The sequence below is a fragment of the Nilaparvata lugens genome, chromosome Y (assembly GCF_014356525.2).
Source record: "Nilaparvata lugens isolate BPH chromosome Y, ASM1435652v1, whole genome shotgun sequence".
NCBI classification, from domain to species: Eukaryota; Metazoa; Arthropoda; class Insecta; order Hemiptera; family Delphacidae; genus Nilaparvata; species Nilaparvata lugens.
This window is the reverse complement of record NC_052519.1, coordinates 3213403-3236739: the sequence shown is the minus strand read 5'-3', so window position 1 is coordinate 3236739 and position 23337 is coordinate 3213403. Positions and strand designations below refer to the sequence as shown.

The 23337-nt window shown below is 35.5% G+C and overlaps 1 protein-coding gene across 1 annotated transcript in view; it reads right to left on the bottom strand.

The window, feature by feature from the left end:
- The window catches only part of LOC111052911 (ubiquitin carboxyl-terminal hydrolase 48), a 67690-nt gene that overhangs the window by 14824 nt on the left and 29529 nt on the right, over positions 1-23337 (bottom strand). Inside the window, exons 10-15 of the mRNA XM_039443519.1 lie at positions 22125-22288; positions 16662-17125; positions 15993-16117; positions 13715-13887; positions 7421-7519; positions 4245-4354 (exon numbers count right to left, since the gene is read on the bottom strand). Coding sequence (XP_039299453.1) covers positions 4245-4354; positions 7421-7519; positions 13715-13887; positions 15993-16117; positions 16662-17125; positions 22125-22288 — 1135 coding nt within the window. The remainder of the gene's footprint in view (positions 1-4244; positions 4355-7420; positions 7520-13714; positions 13888-15992; positions 16118-16661; positions 17126-22124; positions 22289-23337) is intronic.

Below are 23337 nucleotides of genomic sequence, written 5' to 3'. Positions count from 1 at the left end.
CAACAGTAATCGGCTTGAGATAACAGTAAAAGTTGCTACATAAACGCCCTATACCATGGGATATCTACTTACGCTATTGTTTCTCTATGCTACAATTCAGTAGCCTACTTTCCTACCCATTCAATGACACAAGATGTAAAGGTTTTAAACTTTCATTTACTAACCAGAATATCACAAATTTGGTTCATCTGAATGACAGTTCGTCCAATTACTAAGATTTTCAGAGTTTGTAATAAAACATCATGCAGAGCCTACATAATCAAGTCGTCAGAATTTGGAAAGCTCTCCAATAGAAATAACAAGCTTTATAGTAAATACTGAGAAAGTACTTGAAGAAATGCGATGTTTACGGCTGAAATGTGCTGAAAAGGTCGCCCAAGTCACCCACAAGCCTGTCAGAGTCGGCCACTATCATTAACTGAGAAAGCCTAATTTATAAAAAATCAAAACAATTATCACTGCATTTCTTTGGAGGCAATTCTTAGGCTAGCTTCACACGCATTCGGTTTCATTCGGTTCGGTTCGTTACCGAAACGAATTAGGCTTTCATACATGTCAGGTTTTAATTCGTACGGTTCTAATTAGGTAATTTTCTTCTCAATTTTCTTTCCTGTGTTTCGATTTTCACAGTTCATGCTGGTATATTTAAATATAACAGCTGGTGTTAAATAGTAAGATGTATTTTGAAAAACAAAAAAATGTTAAGGTTAATTAAAAATTGTGAATTATTTGAATAGTTTCTTTTTGATTATGTTAATTTTGGATGTTCAGAGAGATTATTTTTTTAAATTGAAAATTTGTTCCTTGTCTTGACACATGGTATATAAACTTCATCTCTTCTCTCCATTGATGAAATCATGTAATATTCGAGGAAAAATAAAAAATAAATAAAAATTCTCCTTGAGTTTTAATTTATATCTTTCATATTTTTTTAGCATCAATCATTTTGATCATTCAAAATGATTGATGAAATCATGTAATATTCGTGGAAAAATAAAAAATAAATAAAAATTCTCCTTGAGTTTTAATTTATATCTTTCATATTTTTTTAGCAAACTATTCATTGAGAAAAAAATGTTCCTGTGAACTAACAGAAATGAATTGACCATATGATTTTGACTTGGAAAATTTTTAAACACGATATCAGGTTAAAATAAAAACTAAAAAGGCAAGCGTGTGTGAAAGACTTTGTTTTTTCCTGTTTCCCTAGCAACGAATTCGAATATGATGAAACCTATTCGTGTCGAGGGGGCGTTCGGTGCTATGCGGTTGCTATTCGGTACCGAATTCAAACCGTTTCACACTTATCGGAATTTGCCGAAAACGAAACGAACCGAAAATGTGTGAAAGTAGCCTCTCGCTAGCAACGAATTGAAACCTGATGGAATATATTAGAGTCAAGTGGACGTTCGGTTCTATGCGGTTTCTATTCGGTACCGAATTCAAACCGAATTACCGTTTCACACTTATCGGAATTTGCCGAAAACGAAACGAACCGAATGAGTGTGAAACTAGCCTTATAGAAGTATAGAGAGATTCACTTCAAATTGTCAGCATGGCTTGAAGCTTGAGAAAAAGTTGGGTATGCAGCTGAAGTAGTGCACTGCACTGCACTGCACTGCACCGGCACCTCATAAATGTGAATGTCTTAATACGAGCTTCAAAGTGCATGACTTGAGTTGAGGCAAGTCGGCAAATTTGTTCAACAATTTATAGTTCAGAGGATAACTCAATGTGAATAGGTATGATTAAACATACAATTCTATTATTTTATTAGTAGGCCTATTCATATTTATTTGTTTGTTGATTGATTTATACACCAGTCAGAGTAAACCCGACAGACCTTCAATCAAAAACAGTTCTTTGCTTTATTTGAAAATATAAGTTCAAATTGAAGTTGAGTATTCCGGCGATATTCTAGCAAAGGTTTATATTTCAAATAATAACATATTGTATCAAAGATTCCAAGTGTAATAGCTCAATAAGATTAGGCGCAAAACATTTTTGATAATTGCCGCAAAGATCGAGAATACGTATATTGTTGGGACTGCTGTTGTCTTAGTCCCCAATAAGAGAGATCGCGACATTATTAGCGGACTTGTAGGATTCAGTTGGGGAGGATCCCACTCTACCTCTCTCGTGAATGTGTGAATATTCACCCTGTTTTCACGCATAAATTCCATGCCTAATAGCAACTCTTGTCCAAGTCCTTCCATTATAGACGCCACTAGTGGAACTGTGATTTGTCCTATAGTTACATTAGTTGTCAGGGGTAGATCGTCCATCAGCTAATATTGCGTGGTGATGAGTTGGTACCTTCCTTATCATCCCTATTTTTTGGAGAACTTCATAAACCTCATTACTCATATAATTAGCTTCAGCGCCACTATCTAGCAATGCCCGACACTTTTTACCACCGATTGTCACAGTAATGAATAGTCTGTTGTCACTTGATGACTCTTCAATCACAGGAATCCTGTGTGCCGTTCGCATCACTGCTGTCTTGTTCGGAGTTTTATTCTCCTTCTGCACATCACAGACACATTTCAGTGCTCTCTTTCCGCTCCTTTTACATGGTGGGATATCGGGACAGTGTGATCTCCAGTGCCCCGGTCTCTTGTATTGCCCACACATGGGTTCAGACTCACTAAGAGATGGTCTGTTACTAGTAGGGGTTATAACTGTCTCAACCTTGAGCCTTGTAATCTTTTTCGTGTCCTCAATCATGTGAACTCTCGAATTCTGTCTATTCTGTTTCTCCTCTGCTTTTATTTGTTCATACTCCCTCGCGAATTTTTCCAATTCGTTGATACCATGAACATCTGATTGCCGAATATACAATTTGTACCGTGGGAGGAGATTCTTATACACTCTCTGTAATTTATTCTCGTCTGTAAAACCTCCTCTACGCCTCATGAGTGTCAGTACATCTTCGAGAAATTCGTCAAACGATTCACCTTCCTTTTGCTTCCTTGTCTGAATTAGATTCTCGAGGTCCTCCTCATAGGTAAGTGGGTAGTAGCGTGATCTGAAATCTGTCACAAAATTGTCCCATGATTTCCACTGGTCACGACGATTACGCATCCATAGAGTAGCTTTACCAACTAGTAACTCAGGTAGCACGACTAGTAGTTGGTTGACAGTGAGCCCATAAGCTTGTTGTAGCTCGTCTAGCCTTTCTAAGAAGCTGGGAGCATCTGATTGGCCATCGAATGACAGTCTCCAGCTTCTTACTTTGTCACATACCGCCCCTGGGTCCATGAGGGGGTTTGTGTGAATGTTGGTTCCAACTTCAGCATGAGTACCTGTTGCTGAGTGTCCGGATTCCTCACTGCTTCTGCTCACTATTCCGGGTCTTGGGCTGGGATAACGTACAGCCATCTTCTTATGTTGTTCTACTAACAACCTTCTCAACTCAGCAAGTGTTCCAGATGACATTATGCCCCAATCTTGTAGAAGATTGAATGCCTCATCCTTTTTCAATCTATAGATCCAGGAAACTCTGGGGTCGGCTATCACCTCGGGGTTTATGTCCTCGACCGACTGATCCTCTGTCAGCTCCTGGTGTTGAACATCTGAATCAGACTCTCCCTGTTCACTCATGATTGTTACTTCGTTGCCTCGTGCCCCAAGTGCGGGCGCCAATCTATCACGTACACCCTGAGTAGCTTCAGAGGTGGGTGATTGATACCCAGGTGTTGCTCCTGGATGACTCCGCTCAGTCGTAATGTGGGCGGGGAAAGGAGACAAGTCGAAGTTCCTCTTCCTTCTTCTTTGTGCCTCAGCTGGCGTGAACAGCACCTCCTGGTGCTTCTGACGGCGTGAAGGTCGCTCTCTTCTCTGATGACACCACTTTGATGTAATTTTGTATTGGCCTTACGGCCTCGGTTCCGCTCCAGTGAAGTAGGAAGAGGAAGGATAGACAGGATAGGGACGGCAGACAACGGTCCGCTGTGCCCTGGGGAGAAGGAAGAATAGGGACGGCAGACAACGTGATCTCTAAACTCCAGAGTCTATTCAAGTCCTCAACTACGTTAACGCTCTGACTCGGAAAGCCAATTTTCTGACTCCAGAGTTTAAAGCCAGTTAAAGTGTAGAACTTAGCTAGATGCCGAGCTCGGAAACCTGCCCTTAATAGTAGATTACTGTTAAACTCAGACTGTGCATGTGACCCAATGTTTATATGTTTATCGTAATTTCGATGCAAGGAAAACAAAGTATTTTTAATAACAAAATGAACTTACCAGGATCTGTTTCAAATTGTCCATCTCCTTTTGGCCTATATTCAATAGTCGCATCGTGAGAATAAAATTTTTTGAGAGTATCCCACTCATTCTCTTTCAAAATGCATAACCTGAAACAGAAATATATATATTTATAATTTGATGATTATTATAAACGCTGTGCTAAATAAAAACTGATAAGCTGAATGTAAATCAAATTCAATTCCAACAAACGTTCAATAAAAAAATTCAGTTACGGACTCTGAGTCTGGAAGAATTTGTCAGAATTCAGTGTAATTCGCAATTTCAAATGGTTCGATCTGCATTAAAATTGTTGAAGCCATGACAGAGCACCCGGGAAAATTCGGCAATAGACGCTCGGAGAACAATTAGCGTAAATCATTGATAGGGAATAACGGTCATTATTTATTCCCCAATTTTTGTCGGTTTATCCAAAACTACTATTGTCAAAAGTCGTTCAACAACATGAACTAGATGGATGTTTGACTTGGAAAAGCAGTGCTTTTCTTGTAATGGTTCACTAAAAAATCATTTTTACACAAAATTATGACATTTTTTAAATTATAATTATCATGATAGAAGATTTCAAATTGAATCATCAAAACTGTTTTTCGAGGATGAACACCTCTAGTGGTGTTGAAACCAGAGTTATAAAGCAAAAAAATATTTCGGTATTAGATATGATTAATGTGGTATGCTTGGAAAAACAATTTATAATTCAATATTCTTATATATAACAAATTTTTGGAATGAAATCAATTCAAATTTCTATATCTATATAATAAGAGAGAGTAGGGTTGTGTTTGTTCGCATCAAAACATGTCAACTTGTGGATTGCATACCGGATAAACGGGAATGATTTAGATCACCAAATTTTGAAAATAGATTCTAAAAATATCAATCTCGTGCACCTGGAAGCCCAAATTTCAATTTTCCTTCTAGATTTTTCAGAATTAATGTTAAAATTCATCTATGCTACCGTACATGAAGTTCCATGGCTACATGTTGTTGCAGCCCAAAGTGTGTTTTTTATGAGGAGGTTATAATGCTGTTACAAGACTACCATATTCGAACAACAGTGTAGCGCAACGGTAAAACGCTAGTTTACGGATCGATGGTTCCTTGGTTCGAATCCCGATGCTTCCCAATTTTTTGTTCTTAATTTTTCCTTTCGAAACGTATTATTATCAATTATTTTTTGAAGGAATTTGTTTTCATTACAATTGAACTTGGATTTTATCAAATAATTATTTTTAATGTAAAATTTTGCCACCAGTACAAATGAATTGGACATAGTCTTCATGCTGTAGGCCTATCATTGAATTTCATAAGAAAAGCATGAATAGATCACAATAAAATAAGTAATAATTTATATTCTTCAGTTATAATGTACTATCAGACACGAATTCCCAGTGAAACGAGTATTTTAGGTATTTTGTTTGGAATTGGGAAAACAAAAGGCTGCCTGATTCAAATTGAGGAGGATCCTAATCGAACTAAAATTTATTGATGCATTGGAAAAATCAATATGATTCTGTGAGGTTTTCAAGTATTATGTATTCTTCAGTTTTCTATACTATAATAAAGAACTGGCTTATACACGTAAGGAATAGGGAATTATGTTTGATGCATCATCACGTCTGAAATATACTCAACTGATTAATTTGAAATTTTGCATATAGATTCTTAATTAACCGAGGATGGTTATTTATGCCTATTTTCAGTTCTGCAAGATTTCATTATGTCAAGTTTTCAATTTGTCATGCATCCAGTTGAACATTTCTTTTAAAAGGGACACTAGATGATAGGTATGATTGGGGATCCTATTCGAATAAAAATAACTGATTTTCTGTCGCATCAAAACCGCACCGATTTCTCAAACCGTTCAAAAGTTATTCTCATTCAAAGATACTGATAAATCATCCATCAATCCATCATCTTTACTATAATAATGGAAAGAGCTGGCTCATACAGGTACGTGATGTAGGAAAATTATGTTTGACACATCATCACGTCTGAACTACTGGACTGATTGATTTGAAATTTTGCATAAAGATTCTTCATTAACCGAGGATGGTTATAGGCCTATTTTCAAATTTCGAATTTTTTATTACGTCAAGTTTTCATTTTGCAGTTTTAAAATAGACCCTTGCGAAGCACGGGTTACCTACTATTAATATTGTTAGATATAAAATATTGTAAAACTAGATTTATTGATAATAAATAAAATGGTCTTTGCCCAGAACGTCTTGTTGAGGTCTGAATGGTTCATTGATTTAGTATATATAAAGTAGGCCTACATTGATAACTGATTCAATATTTGATCATCCTATATTGGATGGGAAAGGGAAAACTTGTTTCAACAGAATATGTGGTTATTTTGAGTCATCGATGAAACATCGATACAAACACCCCTCAACAAATCATTCTTTCTTATAAATTCTAATATGCTGGTACCTATTATTAAAAATGTTTTTATAATTTTAAATTATTTTGATAATTTTATATGCTAACACAGAGATCGTAACTGATCCAACAAAATCGTTAACCGCGCATGCGCAACTATTGGTTAGTTCACCCAAGCTCGAGCTCTGTTACACGCTCTGTTCGAGTTGCGATCTTGCTCGACCTGCGATCATCTATCGATCTGCTCGAGTGACGTTCGATTGCGGAGCAGAGCGTAAGTCTGTACGCACCTTAAGAGATAATGGTGTATCAACCGTAACAGGTATCTCGATATTTTTAAATTTGTGGTTGTAACAACTTAGTTGTACAACAAAGTCTTGTTATTCGATAAATATGTCCTGAGTTTCTACAAATCGAGAATAATTCTACTAATGATGATATCTCAAATATTAGATTTTTCAACTGCCTGAGTACACAAAGTGGGAGTCAAGCTTTTAATTGAGGTAGATAAATCCTTACTGAATAAAATTACTTGAATGTTAGCAAACACATTTTTGTTATATATTCTGGTTACCATCAAGTAAAATAACGTTTATTATTTTGTAGGATTAAATAAAATAATATTTTAGAATGATTTAAGTGCCCAATGTGTTTTAGCATACGTGGATGAAATTCACCACAAATATAATATCATAAGTCGACGTGGAATCACGATATTAATATTGTGATATGAGTTACGTATTTATTATAATATATATTTTGCTTCTCACCTTTCACTATCGATTTGTGGGTGATACAACAGCTTTTTATGTGGACACAACAGCATAGAAGTCATCAGGCTTGTAATTACATTTTCATCGTCCGGTTTCCTAAAACAAAAATCTGCAATTAGAACAATGCGCTTTAAAACAACTTTACAAGTATGGAGATAAATTTTAAAGAGCAGATTTCAAATCATCATGGATAATCACATAGATCACATGATTGAATGAAATGATCAAACGTCCATGCCAACCGGTGCAATTCGAATCCACAACCCGCTACCTGGTTAGCACACTCAATCGTCTCAACTATCTTATTTAATTATGTGACTTTTTATAATTTGTGATAAGGTTTTTTATTAAAAAATATCAACTTTGGAACAAGCGGTGAAATTGGGATATGTACAAATTGAAAACCGTGGAAAAGACTAATTTAAAGGGGCTACTCTCTTAGTGGTAACGATCATTTACCTACAATCATAGAGAAACAATAGCATAAGCAGATATCCATGGATATGGATAAGTAGATATCCCATGGTATAGGGCGTTTATGTCGCAACTCATACTGTTCAAGCTGATAATTCATCAGCAACTAATCATCTCAAGCTGATAGTTCATGTAATTCTTTCCTGTGAAGCTGTGTGAAACTGGTAGTCTCATATTGTGCTGTTCATACACTCTAACCCCAATAAAACAGTGAAATTTGACAATAATCAACAGTAATAGGCTTGAGATAACAGTAAAAGTTGCTACATAAACGCCCTATACCATGGGATATCTACTTACGCTATTGTTTCTCTATGCTACAATTCAGTAGCCTACTTTCCAACCCATTCAATGACACAAGATGTAAAGGTTTTAAACTTTCATTTACTAACCAGAATATCACAAATTTGGTTCATCTGAATGACAGTTCGTCCAATTACTAAGATTTTCAGAGTTTGTAATAAAACATCATGCAGAGCCTACATAATCAAGTCGTCAGAATTTGAAAAGCTCTCCAATAGAAATAACAAGCTTTATAGTAAATACTGAGAAAGAACTTGAAGAAATGTGGTATTTACGGCTGAAAAGGTCGCCCAAGTCACCCACAAGCCTGTCAGAGTCGGCCACTATCATTAACTGAGAAAGCCTAATTTATAAAAAATCAAAACAATTATCACTGCATTTCTTTGGAGGCAATTCTTAGGCTAGCTTCACACGCATTCGGTTTCATTCGGTTCGGTTCGGTTCGTTACCGAAAACGGATTAGGCTTTGATACATGTCAGGTTTTAATTCGTACGGATCTAATTAGGTAATTTTCTTCACAGCTGTGTTTCGATTTTCACAGTTCATGCTGGTATATTTAAATATAACAGCTGGTGTTAAATAGTAAGATGTTATTTGAAGAACAACAAAATGTTAAGGTTAATTAAAAATTGTGAATTATTTGAATAGTTTCTTTTTGATTATGTTAATTTTGGATGTTCAGAGAGATTATTTTTTTAAATTGAAAATTTGTTCCTTGTCTTGACACATGGTATATAAACTTCATCTCTTCTCTCCATTGATGAAATCATGTAATATTCGAGGAAAAATAAAAAATAAATAAAAATTCTCCTTGAGTTTTAATTTATATCTTTCATATTTTTTTAGCATCAATCATTTTGATCATTCAAAATGATTGATGAAATCATGTAATATTCGTGGAAAAATAATAAAAAAAATAAAAGTTCTCCTTGAGTTTTAATTTATATCTTTCATATTTTTTTAGCAAACTATTCATTGAGAAAAAAATGTTCCTGTGAACTAACAGAAATGAATTGACCATATGATTTTGACTTGGAAAATTTTTAAACACGATATCAGGTTAAAATAAAAACTAAAAAGGCAAGCGTGTGTGAAAGACTTTGTTTTTTCCTGTTTCCCTAGCAACGAATTCGAATATGATGAAACCTATTCGTGTCGAGGGGGCGTTCGGTGCTATGCGGTTGCTATTCGGTACCGAATTCAAACCGTTTCACACTTATCGGAATTTGCCGAAAACGAAACGAACCGAAAATGTGTGAAAGTAGCCTCTCGCTAGCAACGAATTGAAACCTGATGGAATATATTAGAGTCAAGTGGACGTTCGGTTCTATGCGGTTTCTATTCGGTACCGAATTCAAACCGAATTACCGTTTCACACTTATCGGAATTTGCCGAAAAGGAAACGAACCGAATGAGTGTGAAACTAGCCTTATAGAAGTTTAGAGAGATTCACTTCAAATTGTCAGCATGGCTTGAAGCTTGAGAAAAAGTTGGGTATGCAGCTGAAGTAGTGCACTGCACTGCACCGCACCGGCTAATCTTAATAGGAGCTTCAAAGTGCATGACTTGAGTTGAGGCAAGTCGGCAAATTTGTTCAACAATTTATAGTTCAGAGGATAACTCAATGTGAATAGGTATGATTAAACATACAATTCTATTATTTTATTAGTAGGCCTATTCATATTTATTTGTTTGTTGATTGATTTATACACCAGTCAGAGTAAACCCGACAGACCTTCAATTAAAAACAGTTCTTTGCATTATTTGAAAATATAAGTTCAAATTGAAGTTGAGTATTCCGGCGATATTCTAGCAAAGGTTTATATTTCAAATAATAACATATTGTATCAAAGATTCCAAGTGTAATAGCTCAATAAGATTAGGCGCAAAACATTTTTGATAATTGCCGCAAAGATCGAGAATACGTATATTGTGAGACGCATACATTACTGATTATGTCCTCATCTTATCTCTCAATTATTTAGAATAAACTTATGCAAGCTCAACTTGGCTACATTGTTTCGTTTTATTTATTTAGGAATTAGAACACACTATCGGATGCCATGCCTAAAAATTAACTATTTATAGTGTTTATTGCCATTAAATACAAAGAAATGAAATTTTCCCTATTAAAAATATATTTTTTATTTATTGCTAATTAGTCCAAAGAGTTCATTCATCTTTATTATTGTTCACTATTATTGTCAGTATTCACAGTTGTCACTATTCTAATCAGTATTCTTAATTGCAAGAAATAGCCAAACTCTAAAAGATGCCTTCAAACAGCTCGATGACGGATTAACAGACATGGGACTGTCAATTAATGAGAGTAAAACAAAGTATCTATCTGGCAAGCGGCAGAGCCCGGCAGATTGGCGACACATTCATAGAGTGCAATAATTACGCATTCGGAACAGTGGAAAGCTTCAAATATATTGGTTCTGTTATCAAAGAAGATAACGATGTTGAAGTTTTTTATATAAGCAAAAATAGCTGCAGGAAATCGATGTTATTATGCACTTGGCCAATACTTAAGATCCAGAACACTGTCAGGGAAAATAAAACTGCAAATCTATGAGAATGTTATAAAGCCAGTTGAGTTGCATGGGGCAGAAACCTGGATTTGAAAAAGAAAGATGAAGACAGTCTACTGAGTATATGGGAACGAAATATTCTGAGAAGATGGAGAATGGAGACATGGTTGGAATCAAGGGCTGCGTGACCTGAACAGAAAACCACCTATTGTACATGAGATACAAGTGAGACGTGAGAAGCTGGCTGGTTAGGTCATGTTCAAAGAATGAGCGATTCAAGAGCCGTTAAAAGAGCAAACCCAGGTGGAAGAAGGCTGAAAGGACGTCCACGCAAGCGCTGGCTGGAGCATGTACAAGATGATCTTCGCAAAATAGGCGTTAGGGGATGGAGACGCAAGGCTGCCGACAGAGAGGAGTGGAGAGGCATTCTGGAGGAGGCCAAGGCCCTGGATGGGCGATATGGATTAAGTAAGTAAGTATTGTTCACTTATTCATATCTTATTCTTTATTCATCATTTCTAAATTAAGCAACAGTGAAGAACTTGGCATCATCCAAGAGAAAATGAATTCAGCATGATTAGAATGTGAGTAGAGAGGAAGCAAAATATTGATGACTTGAGAAATCTTGAGTATTAACAGTGTATTGCAGGCTAAACACTGGCAAAACTGGAAATTACACATAATTCTACTGGAGGAAGTTGCTCCAAACATTTGATCTTAATAATGTTGAGGAATACTAATTTTCATAATAGTAGCCTGTCGATGTGAAGATAGATAATGTCAATCATGTGTTTGGAGGGAGGACACCTTATCTGCACTGCACGACCAATTAGTAAACAACAACCAAGAGGTTTGCAATGGTGAGGCGGCCTTAGGGAGAAGTAAGTCGCACTCACTCATTAGCGAGGTTGGTCGCATATACGCGGTTACTGCTTGCCTCCTGGGAAGGAGGGAGGCCTTAATTGGGTCCTGTCATGCGCGTTCTCTTTTCTGCCCGCCTCAAGGCTTATTTGATTTTCGTCGGGGGATTTCTCGACACTGACACAACGAGTAGCCACTTTTTAAGCCACGCGTGATTACCGAGTCTTACGGCTGAGTAGGCTACGTGTCAACACACCCTCACATGGTCCCCCCCCCCACATTTACATTTTTCAACATTTCTCAACAACGCTTAGCCACCGACCGAACAAGCTGCTAATCCAAACAGGCACAATTCTTACCGTTGACAAGTGAAATTATCCTATTCGTACAATTTATAACAAATTTATTAAATCTGAAACAATACAGATACAAATAAATTGGACATTGCAGTCAATTTGAATTTTCGTTTTATAATTATAATCTTAATCAATACTTTTACTATTTTGAATTCCATATTTAAGTATACAGTAGAAATGTTACAGAAGAGCTACATTGACACTTTTGAATGGATGGCATTTGAAGATTTGAGATTATTATCTCAAAATTTTTCCAACTTCATGAAAATGAGCATAAAATTCGAAGAGATAATATAAATTACTTTAGAACACATATAAGAATCAAATCAAGATTTGGATTTAGAATACTTTCTTAACTTTATGTATATTTGCATCAAATCTCAAGATATATAAAATTTATTCAGAATCCATATCAAACTGAAAAGAATATCAAAGTGTTTCTAGAAGGAAAGTCATGGTGTCGCTGACATGACAACGCCTGCCCTATACGATGATAATACGGCCAAAGGCGCCGATTTGATTAGCCAGCCACATTTATGACTAATTTGGTTAAAGAAGACTGTCAATTCAGTGTTTAGTGCTTTGATTAGGTCATCAAAACTTTTGCAATTATTGTAGAAATTTTATGTTTTGAAATTCAGAATAGATATTGTCAACCAACAAATGAATCGCCTAATGCCAATAATCTCAAAGTTAGGGCCAATCGTTCTTGTCAAGTTATTGCTTCCCTCATAACAGTATCATTTTTGTTTAGATAACTAGTTGAATTAGATTCAGTATATTATCAAAATAATGTTTTGACATCTTAAATTGTCAATCTCATATATATTATGTCATGTATCAATCTATTAACCTACAATCGTTCAACCCATCAACGTCGTTTGTCAAGTTTTATTTTCGATTTTATTATACTAGTCATTAAATTAAATGATACAGCTGCATTTTGTAATTTTCTTCAATGATAGAATGAATGACGTCATGATGTGGAAAGTTTACATCTACCATATGTTGGTGTCGTCTGCAAATCCGATAGCTTTTTGAATGCCGAGGCATACGTGGAACGCATGTTCATTTTCAACTAACTCTGCTCATACACAATGATAAAACAAGATTCTCCAAAAGATTAGCTATAATATTTACCTTCAAGGAATACTAATAGTTCAAATAAATCTCACTATAGATATCCTAGCAATCTAAAACTTATAAGATTACAATTTCAATTACCAACTCTGACTGATATCATTAAACAAACAGAAGATAATTTGATAGCTACAATAAAATATGTGAGCTATACTTTTTTGTAGGAACCCAGAAGAAAAGCTACTTTTATTTAAATCGAACATTTTTAAATTTGTTAATCATGATACAAATTATATACTTCATGCATGTTTCTATTTAAATATTTGAGACTTGACATATCCTACAATATTACAAAAATCCTACAATTTACAATTCGTTATTGGATCACAATTTGATTTGTCATTCATTAACCTAATTCATTGGAAGGGAATTAGGTTATGGCGCCTTCTATGTTTACGTTTTGCGTCGCCCGTATGGCAGAAAAGCGTCCACACGTGCATTCAATGCTCGCCTGAGGCGCCTTTGAGCACGCCAAAATACCAAATACGGTTCTGGTTCGCCCACATGCCTCGGCGAACAGTGTACAGACGTGCGAATGCAAGCCCATAGCCGTATGCTGACCCGAGACAAACGCGCGTGTGTACACCGTTCAAATCAATTTATTATATTTGAAAAGAGTTACCTGAGAAATGTTCTCCAGGGTTCAACAAAATGGTGTTTGGACACTATGTAGTACACACCAGGCGGCACCAACTGTCTATTGCGTCCAAAGAACAGGTCGTTGAGCTGTTCCTTTTGAGAAAGAGCTGCTTGTCTTTTTCTACCTTTCATAGCTTCATCTGCATTGGCCAAACTCTGGAAAAATAATTATCAACAATGAATACAATATAGGCCTACTATTCTTGAAACCAATGATGTAATATAAAAAGCTGGTGTGGTACACTCACACAACTTTCCTTGCTCATTGAACTGTAAGTCTCATTCTTAAACGAGAATAATTTAGGGGAATAACATAATGACGATTGGCGGCAACATATTTGAAACTATGATCAGACCTCTGTATATGTGTATATATAATTGTTTTCAGAGTACTTTTTCCTTTGTGTAAATTGTGAAATTCGATGATTTTTTCAAAAGTCGTCAAAACAGCTGTTCTACAGATGAAATATCTCGACTATGTGTTCTTTTTATGAACTGCTCTACTCATGCACGAGAAGGAGGTTACAAAGTCCATTTCTAAAGGATGGGGTGGACCCCCCATTAGTTTCCCAGAAAGGAGACTCATGCCAATTGATAGAGCTGATAAATAACTATACAGGGTATGAATTTGAAAAAAATCCGTCAAGTCATTTTTGAGAAAATCAAGAAAAACATGGTTTTTTAGTAATCATCCGCCATTTTTCTCAATAATATTACGGAGCTCCTGCAATTTTCCCAGAATTGAGACTCATGTCAGTTGATAGGGCTTATAAATAGCTATCCATGGTATAAATTTGAAGAAAATCGTTAGAGCCGTTTTCGAGAAATCCGTGAAAAACATGTTTTTTTAGCAATTATCCGCCATTTTGAATTGAATTTTATTGAATTTCTTATTGTCGGATCCTCATGGTATAAGGACCTTAAGTTTAAAATTTCAAGTCAATCGGTTGATTAGGAATGGAGTTATCGTGTTCACAGATATACACACTGCACACACACAGACCAACACCCAAAAATCATGTTTTTGGACTCAGGGGACCTTGAAACGTATAGAAAACTTGAAATTAGGGTACCTTAATTTTTTTGGAAAGCAATACTTTCCTTACCTATTGGTAATAGGGCAAGGAAAGTCAAAATATCAAATCTGTGTCATAGTTATGAAAATAAAACATGGATGAGTACTTCAAAACCACCAAAAATGTATGTTTACTTTTTTGTTGAAATTTAGTCAGTAAAAATTGTGTGAATTCATTTTGGAATTCACCTATATTATTTTAGTGGTTGAAATAATCCAATTAAATGTTGAAAATGTTAAAAGAATTGAGAAGATGACGTATCAACGTCAATACTGTATGCTTTCAACAAGATGGGGTGACATGCCTGCCATACATGGCCTGCCATACTATGGCATCCTTCCCTGGATGCCTCATTTTGTTTCATGGAGACATGGAGTGGCCTCCTCGGTCACCGGATCTGTCGTCACCTTGTCACTATTTTTTATGGGCCTACCTATGGGGCACGTGTATACATAAACAAACAACCAACCCTGAGGCTGAGTGAAGCCCTGAGTAAAACAATAACACAAGAAATTCGAGCGGTACCACGTGCCACCACTACTTCACAGCAGTATGACAACTTCTCACAAAGTCTACAGACTATGTATATGGACAAAAACGGACAGCATTTAATAGATGTTATTTTCGTACTTAATGTTTTAATTTTTTCCCCTTTAATTTTCATCATGGCAAAATCCAAGGTACACACTAAAAAAGTAAATTTTGAGTTGTAAGGTAGATGAGACTGTGGCACTTTCTCAATAGCTATGTAAGCTAATGCCTTCACCAAATATGTAATCAATTGGTGGGAAGAAGAGAAGAACTATAGCTTTCGGTTTTTATTCAACATCATGGAGCTAAAAACCATAATATTGCCTTCACGAAACGTGATAAAACACACGTTTCATCTTTGTACATTGGAGATCTTCTCGCTTTATCAATTACATTTAATAATTGAATCCGCGACCAGATTTCCAATTCACAAAATAATATTTCAAAAATTGAATGGGATTTGATGTCATATGTATGACAGAGTTCAGTTTAAAAATGAGTGTGTAACTGTTATTTCAAATCATCCATACCTCCCTGCCCAACCCTGTATTTATGTTAGGCCTGTGACTTTATGTGTGGATACGACTTTCAAGTAGCAGCTATTCAGGTAATAGTTACAAGTTGAAGAATAAAATTTGTTTCTCAGGAACATACCTGACACCTTTGGCAAGGAATAGTATCATGAGCGAATGTCCTGCAGTTTGGAAAGTATTTTATTAAAATTTGCCAAACTTCAACAGGAACAAGCCGACGGATTGATTCATCGACACTGAGATTACCTGCGAACAAATATTGGCATTATCATTTTGGGTTTCATTGAGTCATAAATCAAAAGGATTTGCATCAATTATTTTTTCAACATTTTTAGATTGATTTCTGATTCTACACCTTTTCCAATTGCATTCAAGAAAGTAGCAATTGCATTTGTAATTGAAAAAACACCACATATAAATGAAAACAGTCAATTTTATTTGAGAAGTAGGTTATTCAAGTTTAATTCAGTACAGTGAGTTGTAATTGGGAAATAGTTAATGAGAATGAGAATTTAATCAACTTGATTAGTCATTTTTTTAACTCATCAGCAGGATTCATTTTATAGTCAGCCGCACGAAAATAGTCCGATGTAAATTGGAACCAGTCCCCCACTTCACCTATAGACGTTGTCAATTTATCAGGTGTATCATAAAAATATTAATCAATTCCCATTTATAATCAAATAGAACCATTCCATGGAAATTTGAAGATAGCATTTCTTGCTTAATGCGGACTATTTATTAGAATATCTTACAACAAAATAACGTTAATAACATTTTAAAAACTCACCATGACCGCAAATAAGTCGCTGATTGAAGGGTAAATCATCATCATCGTCGTCGTCGTCATCATCATTATCGCCGCCATCTTCTTTTTGCTTGTGGTCTGTCAAGTGTTGTAGGCCTACCGCATGTGTCTTCTCCTCACTATTCAAATTCGCAGCAAGTGATTGGCGTTCGTCATCTGCGTATTTTTCATCTTTAACTTGGTCGCTGTTGCTATCTGGTTCGCGTTTTTGTCTCTTCCTGATATTGCGCAATGCACTTGGCGTGAGAGACCTTTTCTTCGAACCGTTCTCGGTGGCACTGGCCGGATCAGATATTTGTTGAGGGGACGCAGTTGATGAATCGCTTTCTTTCTTCTCGTTATCTACTTGACGATTTGAATTGACTTCGGCATTATTCCTCTCCAATTCAACTCGGGCTTTCCAATTTTTTAAACACTCCTTATCAACCCAGAAGCCAGGATCACCACTGAAAAAACATAATCTATATTAGCAGTTGGGTAAATCTAATAGCAATAAGATTTAGTTTCATCAAATGCATTATATTTTAATAACATTTTTACATAATAATAATATCGAGTGACCTGGCTGGCTCAGGTCTGGTGTCAGAGTTTTCAGGTCGCAACTGATCAATTTCAGGGCCTCTGACATGACCTAACGACTGCTTTTTAGGCAGCCGGGACCGACGGCGTGTCCATCCGAAACACGGGAGTGGCCCGATATAAATATCTTGCCCGGGCCGGGATTTAAACTGTGTTTTTCATTTTTGATCTGACAAAAATTCCTGATAACCTGATGACATGATAATCATGAAATAACCTTCCGGTTATTTCGTAATAATTCGACTTTTTCAAACTAATTGTTATATAAATATTAATTGCATATTTTTCATCTGAGTAAGAACTTTTTTAAAATTGCTTGTATAGAATAATATCAATAACATAGAATAATTATCTATTGTAAAAACTGCGACTATTTTCGGTTGTAAGGTTATTATCAATCACTAGTAATGTCTGTTTGTGTGATATGAGTCGTGCATTGGATTGTGTGTTACATGATATCCTCCTGCCAACACCTTCATGTTGAGGTGGGGGGGGAGGCCTGCTCTTGAGCTATTTGCGAGGCAGAATGCAGTATGTCTCCGTGAATGGTGACAACTCTTGCGTTTTGCCTGTGGAGTGTGTGCCTCAGGGGTCCAGTGCTTTTTCTGATCACGATTGACGATCTAAGCATAAATGTGCCAACAGTATGCCGATGATACCACAGTTCTTGATGATGCTCAAGCTGTTGCGCTGTCGGAGTCGGTGCAGACTTGGTTAAATGCCAATGCTTGGTTGATGTTCCTCAACAAAGCCAAAGCCACAACAGTCACTTTTAGGCTCAAAAACGGATCAGCAACAAATGATACTAGGAATAATTATTGAGCCTACTCTAAGCTGGGCACAACACATTGCTGGTCTGAAAAGTGGGTTGAGCTGCAGTGCAGTGTGTTTGCCATGCCCTTATGTGGGCAGCTGGACCAACATGGACTACGTCACGCTTATTTTGCTATTTTTCCAAACGGTTTGGGTTTGGTATTTATGAAAGGGTTGTCAGAGTCATCGGGAACATTGTAAAGATATTTACATCAAGTTCTTCGCATTCCAACTCTGTATTCATTATATACAGAGTGTTTCAGAAGTGTCGAACATTTTAGGGTATTGTTCCTGGATGATAGGAGACTACAAATGTCATATTTCAAGTGTCCAAAACTCAGTGGTTATCCTTATAGCTGCCATTTTGTTTTTTCACTTAGGAATTTTTATCTCAAGAACGAAATGTTGTATTGATCTGAAATTTGGCATGAATATTTATGCAATGAAGACTCAACTTTAAAAAATGAAATGAAAAATTTTCGATGTAAATTTTTAAAATGGCGGCCATTTTAAATGTTTGATGGCGAATTTCACGAAAACCGTTCACTTAACAGAAAATTTACAAGAGACAAAAAAGTTAGAATATTTTATCAAGATTTCAAAGATACCTCATTTATTAAGATTGGTCGAAGAACGACAGAGAAATTAATTCTTTTCGTACTGCATGCATGATCTCTTTTCAACATTTAAACATAATAATAATAATAATAATAATAATAATAATAATAATAATAATAATAATAATAATAATATCGAGTGACCTGGCTGGCTCAGGTCTGGTGTCAGAGTTTTCAGGTCGCAACTGATCAATTTCAGGGCCTCTGACATGACCTAACGACTGCTTTTTAGGCAGCCGGGACCGACGGCGTGTCCATCCGAAACACAGGAGTGGCCCGATATAAATATCTTGCCCGGGCCGGGATTTAAACTGTGTTTTTCATTTTTGATCTGACAAAAATTCCTGATAACCTGATGACATGATAATCATGAAATAACCTTCCGGTTATTTCGTAATAATTCGACTTTTTCAAACTAATTGTTATATAAATATTAATTGCATATTTTTCATCTGAGTAAGAACTTTTTTAAAATTGCTTGTATAGAATAATATCAATAACATAGAATAATTATCTATTGTAAAAACTGCGACTATTTTCGGTTGTAACGTTATTATCAATCACTAGTAAACTGAATAATTAGGTCTGTTTGTGTGATATGAGTCGTGCATTGGATTGTGTGTTACATGATATCCTCCTGCCAACACCTTCATGTTGAGGGGGGGGGGCTGCTCTTGAGCTATTTGCGAGGCAGAATGCAGTATGTCTCCGTGAATGGTGACAACTCTTGCGTTTTGCCTGTGGAGTGTGTGCCTCAGGGGTCCAGTGCTTTTTCTGATCACGATTGACGATCTAAGCATAAATGTGCCAACAGTATGCCGATGATACCACAGTTCTTAATGAGCATACAGATGATGCTCAAGCTGTTGCGCTGTCGGAGTCGGTGCAGACTTGGTTAAATGCCAATGCTTGGTTGATGTTCCTCAACAAAGCCAAAGCCACAACAGTCACTTTTAGGCTCAAAAACGGATCAGCAACAAATGATACTAGGAATAATTATTGAGCCTACTCTAAGCTGGGCACAACACATTGCTGGTCTGAAAAGTGGGTTGAGCTGCAGTGCAGTGTGTTTGCCATGCCCTTATGTGGGCAGCTGCACCAACATGGACTACGTCACGCTTATTTTGCTATTTTTCCAAACGGTTTGGGTTTGGTATTTATGAAAGGGTTGTCAGAGTCATCGGGAACATTGTAAAGATATTTACATCAAGTTCTTCGCATTCCAACTCTGTATTCATTATATACAGAGTGTTTCAGAAGTGTCGAACATTTTAGGGTATTGTTCCTGGATGATAGGAGACTACAAATGTCATATTTCAAGTGTCCAAAACTCAGTGGTTATCCTTATAGCTGCCATTTTGTTTTTTCACTTAGGAATTTTTATCTCAAGAACGAAATGTTGTATTGATCTGAAATTTGGCATGAATATTTATGCAATGAAGACTCAACTTTAAAAAATGAAATGAAAAATTTTCGATGTAAATTTTTAAAATGGCGGCCATTTTAAATGTTTGATGGCGAATTTCACGAAAACCGTTCACTTAACAGAAAATTTACAAGAGACAAAAAAGTTAGAATATTTTATCAAGATTTCAAAGATACCTCATTTATTAAGATTGGTCGAAGAACGACAGAGAAATTAATCCTTTTCGTACTGCATGCATGATCTCTTTTCAACATTTAAACATCAATATTACATTTTTAATTCCAATTGTATTTTCAAGATGAAGCTTTGAAACTCGATATGGCTCCATATGGCCAGCTGATTTTACAATGCTTTTCAGATGATCTTGTTTGTTCATGGTCATGCATGCAGTAAGAAAAGAATTAATTTATTTGTTAATTTTAGACCAATATTAATAAATAAGGTATCCTTGGAATCTTTATAAAATTTGCTAACATTTTTGTCTCTTGTAAATTTTCTGTAAAGTGAACGGTTTTCGTGAAATTCGCCATCAAACATTTGAAATGGCCGCCATTTCAAAAATTTACATCGAAAAATTTTCATTTTATTTTTAAAGCTGAGTCTTTATAGCATAAATATTCATGCCAAATTTCAGATCAATACAACATTTCGTTCTTGAGATAAAAATTCCTAAGTGAAAAAACAAAATGGCAGCTATAAGGATAACCACTGAGTTTTGGACACTTCAAATACGACATTTGTAGTCTCCTATCATCCAGGAGCAATACCCTAAAATGTTTGACACTACTTCTGAAGCACCCAATGCTTACTATTTCTGAAAGGGAATCGAGTGGTTTTGACTTCAGTGCAGTGCATTACCTTCTCTACTACACACACATACAACTACACACTGCACCACTTCCTTTTTTATTTTACCAATTTATTAAAAACTTATTGAAGCAGTTCATTGACTTCTAGTGATTCAATGATATCTATATGGCTGCAAAATTTGCATTTGTAAAAAATATCTTTCAAGCATCATATTTTTTTCTGATTTGACTTACCTTACATGTATGTTATATTTCTAGATCTCTGAATATATTCGACAAAATATCATTTATATTCCAATGAAAATGTCGAATCAACATGAGCTCATTATTAAACAATCGATAACAAATATCATATACATTATATTATGAGATAACATTTACAAACCGATGAGTTTAATAAAATCACATGAATCAATTATCAAGACAGGAATAATTATCAAAGGATTACAATACTTACTCTTCCATTTTGGACTTGAGAAGATTACTTATTTCTTTGGCATCATCGGTCAGCTTATTTTTTAAAAATAACAGTCTATTCTTTGAATTAGTGCACTCTTTGCAACAAATAAACTCTCCTTTTATTCTTGGTCCACCGCTATACTTCTTGTACAACTCATCTGCCTGTAAAAGCAAATCAATTCCAAATTACCCAATGAAAATAATTAATTATATAAATATATGTATGCGGAATGGCACTGATTTATTCACTGTTTTATAATCAACAGAACTGTGGTTCAAATTTGACAGGTATGTTCAGTTCAGTTCTTCCTTCTAGTGGAGCGGATTTCACAAATATTCCAATTATACGCCCAAAATCTGCGTTTATTCAACATTTTTATGCGTTTTCACATGATTTTTCACAAACTAATTGAAGCAGTTCATTGACTTCTAGTGATTCAATGATATCTATATGGCTGCAAAATTTGCATTTGTAAAAAATATCTTTCAAGCATCATATTTTTTTCTGATTTGACTTACCTTACATGTATGTTATATTTCTAGATCTCTGAATATATTCGACAAAATATCATTTATATTCCAATGAAAATGTCGAATCAACATGAGCTCATTATTAAACAATCGATAACAAATATCATATACATTATATTATGAGATAACATTTACAAACCGATGAGTTTAATAAAATCACATGAATCAATTATCAAGACAGGAATAATTATCAAAGGATTACAATACTTACTCTTCCATTTTGGACTTGAGAAGATTACTTATTTCTTTGGCATCATCGGTCAGCTTATTTTTTAAAAATAACAGTCTATTCTTTGAATTAGTGCAGTCTTTGCAACAAATAAACTCTCCTTTTATTCTTGGCCCACCGCTGTACTTCTTGTACAACTCATCTGCCTGTAAAAGCAAATCAATTCCAAATTACCCAATGAAAATAATTAATTATATAAATATATGTATGCGGAATGGCACTGATTTATTCACTGTTTTATAATCAACAGAACTGTGGTTCAAATTTGACAGGTATGTTCAGTTCAGTTCTTCCTTCTAGTGGAGCGGATTTCACAAATATTCCAATTATACGCCCAAAATCTGCGTTTATTCAACATTTTTATGCGTTTTCACATGATTTTTCACAAACTAATTGACAAAAAATGTTCCAATTCGATACACAGGCTCAGCTGAGGTCTAAAAATGTTGCATTAAAAGAGTTTTGCGATAACGCCAAAGATCCGCCCAAAATCGGCCGTTTTTAGTATTTTTTTATAGAAAATGTTTAAATTTGGTACATAGGTTCAGCTAAGGTGAACAATGTTGTACGAGTATAGGGTGATGTTGTAAAACGGTGTGAAAATTACGCCAAGGATACGCCCAAAATCAGCGTTCTTTTGCGTTTCGCAGCTTTTTCAAGAGTAAATGAACAGAAAATGTTTAAATATGTTACACATTTTCAGCTAGGTTTTAGAAATTTTGTGTTAGGATGGCTTCAAAATTTTGCCGAAGATATGCTCGAAATCCGCGTTTTCCTCATTTTTCCAAGTTTTATGAAATGTAATAAGTGATAGTCAGAATAGTTTTAAATTTGGTACAGTGGTTCCATCAAGGTGTACAAATAATGTTGTATTGAGAGCGCTTGGGAATGATTGGTAACACCAAAGATAATCGACGTTTTTCCAACTTTTTCGAGAAAAAAAATGAACCGAAAACATGTAGATCTGTTACAGAGGTCTGCTAGAGTCTAGAGAGGTTGTGTACACAGGTTTTCAAGGGTTTTTACAACTGAACTTGAAAATCTAAACTCGATATAAAGATTGTCGTGCTTATTTAGAGGTTCTTTTCCAAAGTTTTCCAATGTATATTTCAAGATTTTCAAAGTACACTAGATTGGAACTTACTTGGAAAGTACTAATATGAATGTTTTTACTTGTATTTTTGTCAGAATGTTA